The sequence below is a fragment of the Octopus sinensis genome, linkage group LG27, assembly GCF_006345805.1.
Source record: "Octopus sinensis linkage group LG27, ASM634580v1, whole genome shotgun sequence".
NCBI classification, from domain to species: domain Eukaryota; kingdom Metazoa; phylum Mollusca; class Cephalopoda; order Octopoda; family Octopodidae; genus Octopus; species Octopus sinensis.
Window position 1 is genome coordinate 7,521,819 of NC_043023.1, and position 15,626 is coordinate 7,537,444.

The 15,626-nt window shown below is 40.4% G+C and overlaps 1 protein-coding gene across 3 annotated transcripts in view; it reads right to left on the reverse strand.

Annotated features, from left to right (window-relative positions):
• Nucleotides 1-15,378, reverse strand: part of LOC115225314 (intraflagellar transport protein 140 homolog) — a 61,180-nt gene extending 45,802 nt beyond the window's left edge. For 2 of the 3 annotated variants that reach the window (XM_029796261.2, XM_036513933.1), the window contains exons 1-4: nt 7,018-7,150; nt 3,220-3,410; nt 1,303-1,523; nt 241-371 (exon numbers count right to left, since the gene is read on the reverse strand). In XM_029796261.2, coding sequence (XP_029652121.1) covers nt 241-371; nt 1,303-1,473 — 302 coding nt within the window. In that variant the 5' untranslated portion in view covers nt 1,474-1,523; nt 3,220-3,410; nt 7,018-7,150. Of the gene's footprint in view, nt 1-240; nt 372-1,302; nt 1,524-3,219; nt 3,411-7,017; nt 7,151-15,360 lie in introns of those variants that run through there. The other variant, XM_036513932.1, reaches the window with a different exon arrangement.
• Nucleotides 15,379-15,626: the final 248 nt, after the last annotated feature.

The window sequence follows — 15,626 nt, forward strand, 5'->3', positions numbered from 1 at the left end:
TATCTATGTGTGTGTGTGTGTTTGTCCCCCAACATCACCTGACAACCGATGCTGGTGTGTTTACGTCCCCTTAACTTAGCAGTTCGGCAAAAGAGACTGATAGAATAAGTACAAAGCTTACAAAGAATAAGTCCTGGGGTCGATTTGCTTGGCTAAAGGCGGTGCTCCAGCATGGCCACAGTCAAATGACTGAAAACAAGTAAAAGAATAAAATAAATAAATAAATAAACATAATCTCACGTGTATGACTCTGGATTAACAAGAGGCTGGAGGATAATCTGTTGTATGGGTTCTGGGAGATTATGTTGCGACACTGGTTTGGACATGGCGCGACCCTTTGAATCAACCTTCCATATAAGTAAGGTACCAGACTGGAAATAAAAATAAGGGGTCAGAAAATAAGTTTTGTTGCAGTTGTGGTTCTTTAGCCCCAGGTCAGCCCTAACCCAGTAGCCCTATGATCAAAGTTCTTCCAGAAGTGGCTATCTCCCCCCACTTCCATTGTCACTAACTCCTACTCCCTCTCTCTTACTTCCTCAAACACTTTCCCTCCAACTTTCACTCCTTTTCTCTCTCTCCTTTCCACTTTGTCCAATAAAGTCCTATTCCCTCCCACTCTTCATCTCTCTCTCCTACTCCCTTTATCATGAACTTCCACTCCCTCACTCTCCCGCCCACTTTGTCACACTAACTCCCACTCCCTCTCTCTGTTTATCTCTCTCCTACTCCTTAGTCACAAACCTCACTCCCTCTCATTGTTTTTCTCTCCTACTCCCTTTCTCTCTAACTCCTACTCCCTCTCTCTCCCACCCACTTTGTCACTAACTCCCACTCTCTGTTTATCTCTCTCCTACTCCCTCCATCACTAACTCCCACTCCTCACTGTTTATCTCTCCTACCCTCTTTCTCACTCACTCCCACTCCCACTCTCTCTCTCCTACTCCCTTCATCTCTAACTCCCACTCCTCACCGTTTATCTCTCCTACACTCTTTCTCACTCACTTCCACTCCCGCCCTCTGTTTATCTTTCTCCTACTCCCTCCATCACTAACTCCCACTCCTCACTGTTTATCTCTCCTACCCTCTTTCATACTCACTCCCACTCCCACTCTCTGTTTATCTCTATCTCCTACTCCCTTCGTCACTAACTCCCACTCCTCACCGTTTATCTCGCCTACACTCTTTCTCACTCACCCCCACTCCCGCACTCTGTTTATCTCTCTCCTACTCCCTTTGCCCCAAATTCTACTCTCACTTCCCCTCTCTCTTGCCCCCACTTTTCCCCCTACCCCTTACACTCACCTCATCTCCAGACACAATCCTGGCCCCGAATGAACTCCAACAGAGTGAGGTCACCGCTGTGCTATGAACTTGCTCCATGTGGCTCATCTCCTTTGCGTCCAGCCTCCACAATGTGATGGCGCCATCCTTCCAGGCGACGCACAGCACCAATTTGGTTGGGTGCCACTGCATAACGCTCACAGCAGAGCTTGTTTCAGGGGTTCAACACCAACAGAATCTCCCTGAAATTAAAAATTTAGAAAACAAAAATATTTTATTATTCATTAAGCATTTAAACTGATGCTGGCTGGGTGGTTAAGAAGCTGGCTTCCCAGCCGTGTGGTTCTGAGTTCAATCCCACTATATGGCATCCTGGGAAAGTGTCTTCTCTTATTGACCAAGACCAATCAAAGCCTTATGAATGGATTTAGTAGAGAGAAACAGGAAGAAGCCCCAAATGTATGTATGAATATATATATATATATATATATATATATATATATATATATATATATGTATGTGTGTGTATATATATATATATATATATATATGTATGTATGTATGTATATATATGTATATATATATATGTATATATATATCATCATCATCATTGTTTAATGTCCACTTACCATGCTAGCATGGGTTGGACGATTTGACTGAGGACTGGCAAACCAGATGGCTGCACCAGGCTTCAATCTTAATCTGGCAAAGTTTCTACAGCTGGATGCCACCGGCACGGGGGCCAGTCAGGCGGAACTGGCAACAGCCACGCCCAAGTGGTGTTTTTTTTACATACTACTGCACAAGTGCCAGTGAGGCAACGTTGGTAACGATCACACTCGAATGGTGCTTTTTATGTGCCAACAGCATGCAAGCCAGTTAGCCGCTGTGGCAATGATCACCCTCGGATGGTGCTCTTAGTGCTCAACTAGCATGTATGCTGGTCATCGAATTTGATTTCGATTTCACTTGCCCCAACATGTCTTTGCAAGCAGTGCCCAATGAAGGGAAGGTATGCATATATATATGTGTGTGTGCGTGTGTGTGTGTGTTTGTGTATATATATATATATATATATACATACATAGATACATATATATGTGCATGACATCAGGTAATGGATGTAAATGAGCATCACCATCATACAAGCAGTGTTGTCTGTTTCCAGTCTTCCATGGTAAAACATGTCTGGCTATGGGGAAAGATTGCCTTGAGGAGAATATGCTGAATAAAATCATAAGTAAAAGAGTAAAGAGAGAGAGTAAAAAGTATAAACATATATATGTGTGTGTGTGTGTGTAGAGGAGACCTATTGAGTCAAGTACAGAAACATCGAAATAAATATCAAATGGAAATAGCAGTTGTGATACCTGTGCCGGTGGCACGTAAAAAGCACCATCCAAACGTGGCTGTTGCCAGCGCCGCTTTGACTGGCTTCTGTGCTGGTGGCACGTAAAAAGCACCAACTGATCGTGGCCGCTGCCAGCCCCACCTGGCACATGTGCAGGTGGCATGTAAAAAGCACCCACTACACTCACGGAGTGGTTGGTATTAGGAAAGGCATCCAGCTGTAGAAACACTGCCAGATCAGACTGGAGCCTGGTACAGCCTCCTGGCTTCCCAGACCCCGGTCAAACCGTTCAACCCATGCTAGCAAGGAAAACAGACGTTAAACGATGATGATGATGATATATTATTATTATCATCATCATCATCATCGTTTAACGTCTGCTTTCCATGGGTTGGACGATTTTGACTGACCCATGCTAGCATGGAAAGCGGACGTTAAACGATGATGATATATATATATATATATATATATGAGTATACATATATATATATATATATATATATACACGCACAGAAAATAGCACTCATACACATGCACAACTAAGCTAAACAGAACAGAAGAATGACAACTGAAATGAGCAAACTTACCGTTTCATTGAATATGTAGACGCCAGCCCCGCTGTCATCATCAAAGAGGACACCAATAGCCAGTAGACGCTCAATCGGGTGCCATGTCGTGTGGGTGTAGACACCAGCCAAATCAGCAGAAATACAGTGATCGAAGAACACTGCCATGGGGGTGGTGGGATTGGTGGTGGGGTTATAATTACCTTTGACACCTGAAATTAAACGCAGAATGTAAATGAAATTGTACAAGGGGAGAGAACTAGTGGCGGCAAATAATTTTCATTACATTTTGTGAACTGTTGAGAGTAAAATACATGAGATTTAGTGGGGTGGGTACACAGGTAGGTACAAAGAAGCTATATATGCATGGCTGTGTGGTAAGAAGCTTACTTCCCAACCACAAGGTTCTGGGTTCAGTCCTACTGTGTGACACCTTGGGCAATTGTTGTCTACTATAGCTTCAGTCTGACCAAAGCTTTGTGAGTGGATTTGGTAGACGGAAACTGAAAGAAGCCCGTTGTATATATATATAAATATATATGTATATATTTATGTGTGTGCCCTTGTGTCTGTGTTTGTCCCCCACCCCATCACTTGACAACTTTTGCTGAACCACTAAGTTATGGGGACGTAAACACACCATCATCGGTTGTCAAGTGATTTTGAGGGGACAAACACAGACACACAAACATGTACATATATACGATGGGCTTCTTTCAGTTTCCGTCTACCAAATCCATTCACAAGGCTTTGGTCGGCCCGAGACTATAGTAGAAGACACTTGCTCAAGGAGCCACGCAGTGGGACTGAACCTGGAACCATGTGATTGGTAAACAAGCTACTTACCACACAGCCACTCCTGCGCCTATAAGCATATTGGTAGAAAGTTTCATTAAAAAAACACCAATTTTGCTGAAAGTTATGAGGAAACAAAACTAACTTGCATGAGTCTTTCAAAACTCTTCTCCCCACCAAAAGAAAACTTTTTTCACAACTGATTCCAGTATAACCAAAATCTACATTTGATGAGTTCCAGGTTTTACCTACAACACAAACTCCCATACATATTTGTTCTGGGAGGGATCTGTTTCTATAATACAGAGATTTTGTGGTTTTGAAGTTGGACTGAGAAATTTTCTGCTGTTCAGAATTTGTCTTGCACCATCAGAACCCAGAATTTTAGGGCTCTAGATGAACATCTCAGTTGCCTTGTGAGCAGCGGCAACCCAGTTCAGGAATTTGGACATAATCAGCCGGATATATATTTCTTTACTGCCCACAAGGGGCTAAACATAGAGGGGACAAACATGGACAGACAAAGGGATTAAGTCGATTACATTGACCCCAGTGTGTCACTGGTACTTAATTTATCAACCCTGAGAGGATGAAAGGCAAAGTTGACCTTGGCGGAATTTGAACTCAGAACGTAACGACAGACGAAATATGGCTACGCATTTCGCCCGGCACGCTAATGTTTCTGCCAGCTCAGCCGGATATAGTTACATCATCATCATCATCATTGTTCGACCGTGGTCAAGACAATGGAATTTACCATGCTACGCCAGACTTCACGGTCAATCATGGCATTACGGAGGTCCTGTTGCTGGATGCCTGTATCCCTGGAGATTACATCAGGGTAGGAGAGTGTGCGCCCTCTGGTATTGCAAGTAGATGGCTTCCAGAGGAGAAGAGTAGAAATTACCTCTTTTTCAGCTCTACAACAAAGTCCAGCAAACTGGACTCTCCTACCTTTCACAAGAGATGACACAGGTGGTAGTTTCCCATATATTTGTACTTTGGTTGGATGACGCTTCCACGAGAGATTTTGAGCTCTCATAAGGAGGCGAGTGTAGGTTCCATCCAACTGCCTCTCAAGCTTCTTTGATAACGTCCAGGTTTCTGAGCCATATAGTTACACAGATGTATTGTGATCACTTTGACTCCATCCCAAAGTGATCACAATAAAAGGCTTCCAAGATATATATGAGGGGGTGCTGAAAAGCCCATGGCTATAAAGGTGTCGCAAAAGGCCCAACCTTCCAAGTTCTTTAACAGGGCTTGGAAAACTGAAGGACTGCTGCAATAAGTATGTGAATCTGAGAGAGGAATATGTTTAAGAAAACCATAATTAACTGATCTTCCTATGCGTGGCACTCCGTCAGTTACGACGACAAGGGTTCCAGCTGATCTGATCAACAGAACGGCTTGCTTGTGAAATTAACATGCAAGTGGCTGAGCACTCCACAGACACGTGTACCCTTAACGTAGTTCTCGGGGAGATTCAGTGTGACACAGAGTGTGACAAGGCTGGCCCTTCGAAATACAGGTACAAAAGAAACAGGAAAAAAGAAGGAGAGAAAGTTGTGGTGAAAAGATACAACAGGGTTCGCCACCAGCCCTGCCGGAGGCTCGTGGAGCTTTAGGTGTTTTCGCTCAATAAACACTCACAACACCCGGTCTGGGAATCGAAACCGCGAGTCCACTGCCCTAACCACTGGGCCATTGTGCCTCCATGATCCTCCTATATAATATATATACATATTGGATATATAAATACATAACTGCATATAAATACATTACTGCTCTATGCTTTAGAGTATTTCTTTTACAGATATATGGTATACTGACAATATATATATAGGGAGAGCAATAATAAATCTCTGAACGAGATATAAACAGTAACTGCACGACCTCCTTTCATCAAAAACCGGTGATTGTTGTACGCCGACGACAGGTCAATACCTAGAAACTGCAGTCCGTGCATATCACTTAGGTTGACGAGGGAAGGATGACCTCCCTTTGCAAATACCATAAGCGCACAGAAAGTGTGCCTAAAGCCAGGTGGAGACAATGTTATCCTGGGGCTACAAGCTACAGTAACACCCACCCTTAGTGGTTAGCCATATTGAGATGGCAAGTATACCTCACATATATAGGGAGAGTTTACGAAAAAAACAAGACGAAGACAGGTGGTGTACAAAATAAACAGATGCATTAGTATAATGCTCAGGAATTGAAAAAGGATTTTACGTTTCGAGCCTACGCTCTTCTACAGAAAGGTACACAGAAAAAACAAGGAGAGAAAAAAAATGTGTGTAGTGGCTAGGAGGGCTGAAAAGTTCGTGGCTTTAAGGGTCTCGCGAAAGGTCTGTTTGGAGGCCCAATCTTCTGAGTTTTTTTTACAGGGTTTAGACAAGCTGAAGGGCCGCTGCAATAAGTGTGTGAATCTAAGAAGGGAATATGCTGAATAAAATCATAATTAACTGATCCTCCAGCATTTTCTTTTACCCAAAATCAGGAACTTTTCAGCACCCCTTTGTGTATGTGGGACAGACAAACAGACGGATAGATGGATAAGTAGATAGATAGATAGATAGATAGATAGATAGATAGATAGATAGATAGATAGATAGATAGATAGATGGGTAGATAGATAGATAGATAGATAGATAGATAGATAGATAGATAGATAAGTAGGTAGATAGATAAATAGACAGACGGACGGACGGACGGACAGACAGACAGATAGACGGGTAGATAGAGAGATAGATAGATGGGTAGATAGGTGGATAGATGGCTAGATAGATAGGTAGATAGATATAGATAGGTAGATATATATATATATATATAGATAGATACATACATACATATGTGTGTGTCTGTATGTATACATACTTATACAAATATTACATATATAAATTATATATATACACACACACACAGGCAAACCCATCCACGCACATTCAACATCATTATCATTAATCATCATCATCATCAACAACTTCGTCGCCTTGCGAAAACGTAAACTTATACACTCACCTGCGATTCGGTTACAGCGACAACTATATATCTACATGTATATATACAAACATATATACATCAATATATATATATTATATACACACCCACTTACTTCAATCAATCCATGTATATATCAATATACACACCCATATATATATATAATTATGTGAATACATACATATATCTACATGTAAGTTTATATGTATATATATATATAAATATAATATATATTTATATATATATAATGTATGTTTAAGTGCGTCAGAAGCCGATGGATGGCGGTGTTGGTTTCCAAGGCAACTAAATGCACAACATTTCACAAACTTCCTCCGCCATGTTTGTTTATATTGTCGCAATGCATGACGGGAGAATGTTGGTCTTGAAACTTTTCTGTTGCTCCAAGTTTCTTGATAAGAGTTACCTGCCATTGGGTCCCGATCGCAAGCCCCGCTAGAAATAGCAGCCAAATATAAACTATCAAACATCCTCCTCAATTCGCCCCTAAATTCGGGCTAAATTTGACGATTTTTTTTAATGTTTGGGATCTTTTCGCTTTGACAGGCAGATTTTTAAAGTAATTTCTTTGTAACTAAGCACTTTTAAACTTCGTATACTGGTAGAATGTGTTTATAAAACATCATTTTCTCTTGGCTTTCTTGTGAAAATTCTATAGTTTGTAAGATATTTGTTGTTTCTTTTCTTCAATTTCTGCAATTTCAACCAATCACTGACGTCTATTGAGGTAAAAAAAACATGGATCATTTTGGTTTGAACGGCAGTTTTTTAAAATAATTTCCACGTAACTAAACACTTTTAAACTTCGTATACTGGTAGAATGTGTTTACAAAACATCTTTTTCTCTTGGGTTTCTCGAGAAAATTCTGTAGTTTGTAAGATATTTGTTGTTAAATTTCATGCATTTCGGCAATTTCAACCAATCAATGACGTCTATTGAGGTGAATACAATTTCTCCAGATCGTTGTCAACAACAATTATTTGCGGTGTCATATGAATCTGTCTACAGAATTTTCTCAATAAAGCCAAGAGAAAAAGATGTTTTATAAACACATTCTACCAGTATACGAAGTTTAAAAGTGTTTAGTTACGTGGAAATTATTTAAAAAGTCTGCCTGTCAAACCTTTTTATCCTTTTTTTTTCTTTCAGAAACAGCTTAATGTATTGGTGAACTGAACAATCAAAGGTGTTGGAGAGCATAAAGATTTAAGTTGTAGTTGAGAAAAAACTGACGTAGAGGCCTGGAAGCCATCTAAATATTCCTTTCTCTGATAAGCACAAAGCCGGAAATTTTAGGTGTTTTAGGGTTAGTCGATATATCAATGCCCATGCTTGACTGGTACCGATTTTATTGGGGCAAAGGTAAAGAATACACACACCACCCGTTTTCGCCGTTTAGGGTTAGGGTTAGGGTTAGGGTTACTCTTACTCTTTTACTTGTTTCAGTCATTTGACTGCGGCCATGCTGGAGCACCGCCTTTAATCGAGCAACTCGACCCCGGGACTTGTTCTTTGTAAGCCCAGTAGTTATTCTATTGGTTGTTTTTGCCGAACCGCTAAGTGACGGGGACATAAACACACCAGCATCGGTTGTCAAGCAATGCTAGGGGGACAAACACAGACACACAAACATACATGCACATACATATATATACATATATACGACGGGCTTCTTTCAGTTTCCCTCTACCAAATCCACTCACAAGGCCTTGGTCGGCCCGAGGCTATAGTAGAAGACACTTGCTCAAGGTGCCATGCAGTGGGACTGAACCCGGAACCATGTGGTTGGTAAACAAGCTACTTACCACACAGCCACGCCTACGCCTTTGGGGTTAAGGTTAAGGTTACGCCGAAAATGAGGGATGTGCGTATTCTTTACCTCCGCTTTTATCGGCCCAGAAAGGATGAAATGCAAAGTCGACCTTAGTGGAATTTGAACTCAGAAGGTAGGGACGGACGAAATAATGCTATTAAGCGTTTTGTCTGGCGTACTAACAATTTTAGCAACTCGCCGCTTTATTTAAATATTGGTTTCAAATTGTAGTACGGGGCCAACAACTTCAGAGGAGGGGAACATGTTGATTACATTCACGCCTGTGTTCAAATGGTACTTATTTTATTGATCCTGAGAGGATGAAGGTAAAGAGAGGCGGAATGCTGTCAGGTGTAGCGTAGCTCAGTGAGATCCTCACTGTTTGAGAGATATATTAGAAATGATGTCGTCTTTGATAGCAACCATCTTTCGGCTGCTTAAGCTCAGTGTATCTGCTACACTGATTGGTTGGTTTTGATGCAGACTTATTTCGCGCCAGTGTGTAAGCCAACCAATCACAGCCTTAGGATAAGGTCCCATGACACAGTCTTTTGGATTTTCTTCTGGATCCTCTAGAATGTTATAAAAAAAACCCAGTGATCCAGAGAATCGAGGTCTTTGGTTCTAGTCCTTCTTGGGACTAACCTCTGACCACAGAGCAACTCAGCCATGTTCCACCAACAGACCGCGACACCAACACCAGCAGCACTTCAGGACCTCCACCATCATCGGTTTCACTTTGATGCTGTGAGAAAAGTTCTGTTGCAGTGTTAATTTAAATTTGGCTCTGGTGGACCGAATTCACTTCATGCATGCAAGATCCACTACAACTGTAAACACTATGGACAGCTGCAATAGAGACTACAAAGCCATGACCAGCAGAAAGGGACACAGTAGGTATTCTGATAGTGTCTGCATGTTGAAATTCATCCAAGAACTGACAAACAGGACCATAGGCTAAATTCAGATGGCTATGTGAAGCTGCTACAGACTGTTCAAACCCTGACTGGAGAGGGTCGCGGCTGGAAGGCCATATGTGTGGTAGCAGGATTTTAGGTGAGCTTAAGGCGGCAAGCTGGTAGAAACATTAGCATGCCAGGTGAAATGCTTAGTGGTATTTTGTGTGCCATTACGTTCTGAGTTCAAATTACGCCGAGGTCGACTTTGCCTTTCATCCTTTTGGGGTCGATAATTTAAGTACCAGATACGCACTGGTGTCAATATAATCAACTTAATCCCTTTGTCTGTCCTTGTTTGTCCCCTCTATGTTTAGCCCCTTTGTGGGCAATAAAGAAATAAGGATTTAGTTCCTTGACATACCTCCAGAAAGAATCAGAAGTGGTCATTGGAGAATTTCTATGATTTCACTAACCCCAATTTCTGGCCCCTCATTCCCTTGATACCTGCAACACCAAGGTTGATCTGCTGGCCAAGATCAAGGAGGTACTTGAAGATCTTCCCAGGAACACAGTGAGGAATGCATACACCAGGTTCCAGTACCGTCTTGAGGCTGTGGGGGAAGCTGAGGGCAGCTACTCTTATCTCCCAGCCATAATCTAGTTGATATTTTTTTGTTTCTTTAAAATACCTTTATTTGGATGAGATATTTTTGTTTTTGGATTTGGATTTGGTCACATATGTAGAGATGCACATCCATACATACAAACATGGTACATAGTTGCATAACACACAGACATGCACACACAAGGAGACAGAGGTGCATACATAAAAAACACACACTCATAAACACACACACAGAGAAAATACACAAACACGGACATACAAGCACATGAATATGCAGGATACATACATACAGATGCACACACACACATACATATATACATATGCATACACACACATATATACATGCACATGTATACATACACACATACATACATGCATGCATGTATGGGCACACACACACACACACACACACATAAACCACACACACACACACACACACTGACCAAGACACATGCACACAAACAAACAAAAAGGAACGCAGTGTAAATAACGGACAGAGTCAAAACTATTGAAAAGGTTACAAGACGCAACAAAAATATTAGGAAAATAAAAATAAGAAATAAGTGGAAATTCTATCAGCGAGTGTGTTAAATTATAAGGCACAAAAAGAAAATGACTCTCCCCAGACACAACAGAATATTGTTGTTTTCTTTTCCTTTTATAAAATCTGTCAAATTTAGCCCAAACATCCAGTATAAACACACACACACACACACATACCATTATCATCATCATTATCTATTTCTTTACTACCCACAAGGGGCTAAACACAGAGGGGACAAACAAGGACAGACAAACGGATTAAGTCGATTACATCGACCCCAGTGCATAACTGGTACTTAATTTATCGACCTCGAATAGATGAAAGGCAAAGTCGACCTCGGCGGAATTTGAACTCAGAACGTAACGGCAGACGAATTACGGCTACGCATTTCGCCCGGCGTCCTAACGTTTCTGCCAGCTCGCCTCCTTATATCATCATCATCAACATCGTTTAATGTCTGCTTTCCATGGTGGCATGGGTTGAATGGTTTGACTGAGGACTGGTAAGCCAGGAGGTTGCACCAGGCTCCAATCTGATCTGTGTTTCTGTTTCGTTCTATGCAAATTTTAAGTCCATATTCCACAAAATTTCAGAAATCACACTTGATGGAGCTCAATCATGTCTGCAGTTTAGTGTTGCACAGAACATCAAATCCTAGAATGAAGAAAGAAGGAAAGGGAAGGAGGGAGGGAGGAGTGAGGAAGAAAAGAGAGGGGAAAGGAAAGAAAGAAAGAAAGAGGGAAACAACAAAACAAAGAAAGAAAGGGGAGAAATAAAGCAAGGTAGAGAGAAAAGAAAGAAGGAAAGAAAGAAAAAATAAAGAAAGAAGGAAGGCAAGAAAAACAAAAAGAAAGAAAAAAGAAAGAAAGAATGAAAGAAAAGGAGAAACAAAGAAAGAAGGAAAGGCAAAAAGGAAGAAAAAAAGAAAGAAAGAAAGAATGAAAGAAAGAAAAGGAGAAACAAAGAAAAAAAGAACGAAAGAAGGAAGGCAAGAAAAACAAAAAGAAAGAAAGAAAGGAGAAGGAAAGACAAAAAGGAAAAAAAAGAAAGAACAAAAGAAAGAAAAGGAGAAAGAAAGAAGGAAGAAAAAATAAAGAAAGAAAGAACAAAAGAAAGAAAAGGAGAAACAAAGAAAGAAAGAAGGAAGAAAAGTAAGACCAAAAGGAAGAAAAAATAAAGAAAGAAAGAACAAAAGAAAGAAAAGGAGAAACAAAGAAAGAAAGAAGGAAGAAAAGTAGACAAAAAGGAAGAAAAAATAAAGAAAGAACAAAAAGAGAAAAAGAGAAACAAAGAAAGGTAGGAAGGAAGGAAGGAAAAGGAGGGAGGAAGGAAACAAGAAAGAAAGAAGGAAAGAAGGAAGGAAATGGTGTTTTTTGGTTCATGAGAAGGTGATCTCCAGCATGAATGGAATGTATTTGCTGCTGAAAGGAAAGAAAAGAGAGAAGATAGTGAAAAGGGTGTGTTGGGACACACCCTGAAGTCACAGGGAGGGGTACAATGTAAGTGAAATGGTAGAGGAGGTTGCATAAGGTGGGCGAGTGAGCAGATGGGTAAGTTGTGCAAGAGTGCAAAAAAGGTAAGTGGAGATGATGAGGCTGAGGGAATTATATGAGTGAACACGGATGGAGACAGGTAGAAAGACGAGATGTGGTGGGAGGATTGATAGATAGATAGATAGATAGATAGATAGATAGATAGAGAGAGATAGATAGATAGAGCTAGATAGATAGACAGATAGATAGGTAGATAGATAGAGAGATAGATAGATAGAGAGAGAGAGAGATAAATAGATAGAGAGATAGATAGATAAAGAGATAGATAAAGAGATAGATAGAGAGAGAGATAAATAGATAGAGAGAGATAAATAGATAGATAGATAGATAGATAGAGAGAGAGAGAGATAGATAGATAGGTAGATAGATAGATAGATAGATAGATAGATAGATAGATAGAGAGATAGACAGACAGACAGATAGATAGGTAGATAGATAGATAGATAGATATAGATAGATAGATAGATAGAGAGATAGACAGACAGACAGATAGATAGGTAGATAGATAGATAGATAGATAGATATAGATAGATAGATAGATAGAGAGATAGACAGACAGACAGATAGATAGGTAGATAGATAGATAGATATAGATAGATAGATAGATAGAGAGATAGACAGACAGACAGATAGATAGGTAGATAGATAGATAGATAGATATAGATAGATAGATAGATAGAGAGATAGACAGACAGACAGATAGATAGGTAGATAGATAGAGATAGATATAGAAGATTGATAGATAGAGAGATAGACAGACAAACAGATAGATAGGTAGATAGATAGATAGATAGATATAGATAGATAGATAGATAGAGAGATAGACAGACAAACAGATAGATAGGTAGATAGATAGATAGATAGATATAGATAGATAGATAGATAGAGAGATAGACAGACAGACAGATAGATAGGTAGATAGATAGATAGATAGATATAGATAGATTGATAGATAGAGAGACAGACAGACAGATAGATAGTTACTTGGTGACCCTGCCTGTGCTGGTGCCATGTAAAAAGCATCCAGTTCACACTGTGAAGTAGTTGGCATTTGGGAGGGCATTCGGTTGTAAAAACTATGCCAAAACAGAAGCGGTAGCCTGGTGTAGTCTTCTACGTGGCCATCTCCTGTCAAACCTTCCAACCATGCCAGCATAGAAGGCAGACATTAAACGATGATGATGGGGAGGATGAGGATGGCCATCACTAACTTCACTTTTGTCCTTCTGGGGTTGATAAAATAAAGTACTAGTATAATTCTGGGGGTAGATTTATTATTCCTCTAAAATATCCTAGATAATAATAATAATAATGAAATTATTGTATCCAGTGCTCAGGTGCACCAGAACTTGTCAAAAGTGCATATAAAGTATATGCAGTAATGTACAAATGTCTGGAAAGCGAACAGTGTATGAGTCGATACATGCTTGCGTGTGTATGGAGGGGAGAAAATCAGGTGTAGTGTTGGCCAATCTCAGGAAGCATGGAAGTTCTGAAGGATGCAGTGCTCTGGCAACTAACAACTGATACCGGCAGTTTGTTCCATGCTTCAGCAACTCTTAGGGTGAAAAAATGTTTCCGAAAGTCATGGGAGCTGTGCTGTTTTCTGACTTTGTAAACATGTCCACGGGTGTTAGACAGGTAGAGTTTTTAAATAATAATAATAATAATGAAATTATTGTATCCAGTGCTCAGGTGCACCACAACTTGTCAAAAGTGCATATAAAGCATACGCAGTAATGTAGAAATGTCTGGGAAGTGAACAGTGTATGAGTCAGATACATGCTTGCGTGTGTATGGAGGGGAGAAAATCAGGTGTAGTGTTGGCGAATCTCAGGAAGCATGGAAGTTTTGAAGGATGCAGTGCTCTGACAACTAACAACTGATACCGGCAGTTTGTTAGTTCATACTTCAGCAACTCTTAGTGTGAAAAAATGTTTCCGAAAGTCATGGGAGCTGTGCTGTTTTCTGACTGTGTAAACATGTCTACAGGTGTTAGACGGGTGGAGTTTGAAAAAGTGCTCAGAGTTATTGTTAGTAAGATGGTTAATAATTTTATGGGTGTCTGCCAAGTCAGCTGCCAGACGTCGGAGTTTCAATGTGTCCATGCCCAGGGAAGTAAGGCATTCAGAATATGGCAAATGCCTGATGGAGGGTATTCTCTTGGTTGCACATCGCTGAACGATTTTCAGATGATTAATATCCTGGGCAAGATAGGGGTTCCAGACCAGTGATGCAAATTCCAGGTGAGGTTGTACCATAGCTATATAAAGCCGCAGATAAATAGCCAGAGAGCGGCTCACAAAGTACTTGGTAAGTGATGCCAAGACACCCTCAGCCTTCTTGAAAAGGTGCTCAGAGTTATTGTTTGTAAGATGGTTCATAATTTTATAGGTGTCTGCCAAGTCAGCTGCCAGACGTTGGAGTTTCAATGTGTCCATGCCCAGGGAAGTAAGGCGTTCAGAATATGGCAAATGCTTGATGGAGGGTATTCTTTTGGTTGCACGTCGCTGAACGGTTTTCAGACGATTAATATCCTGGGCAAGATAGGGGTTCCAGACCGATGATGCAAATTCCAGGTGAGGCCGCACCAATGGAATTATAATATCTAAGCCCTTTCAAGCAAGTGAAACAGAGAATTCTGTATGGCTGTTGGCAACTAGAAATAGCAGTCAATTTCCCTCAGATCACATATTATTGTTTCAAAAAAGGGGATAGATCATATATATAATCAAACAGGATACCTGTGACTGGAACACTTTTGATGACTGATCTTATTCAATTGTAATTTACGGTGAACAGAAGTTTCACAGGTGAGAGAAAAAATGAGGAAGAGATAGAGATAGATAGATAGATAGATAGAAAGAGAGAGAAATAGGTGTGGTAGTTGAAACAAAGTGTAAATTATTACCTGTCTACTTGCATGCCCCGGTATCTGCTTGTCTGTCTGTGTGTCTATCTGACAGTCTGTCTCTATAACTATTTATCTACCTTTCTGACTCAATATTATGTAATTATACATATATGTATGCACGTACATACACACACACACACTCACATACACACACACACACTCACATACACACATATAATACATATAGGTATACATACACATACATACATACATATACGTATACACCACCACACTCACATGCATGTACACATGCATACACACAC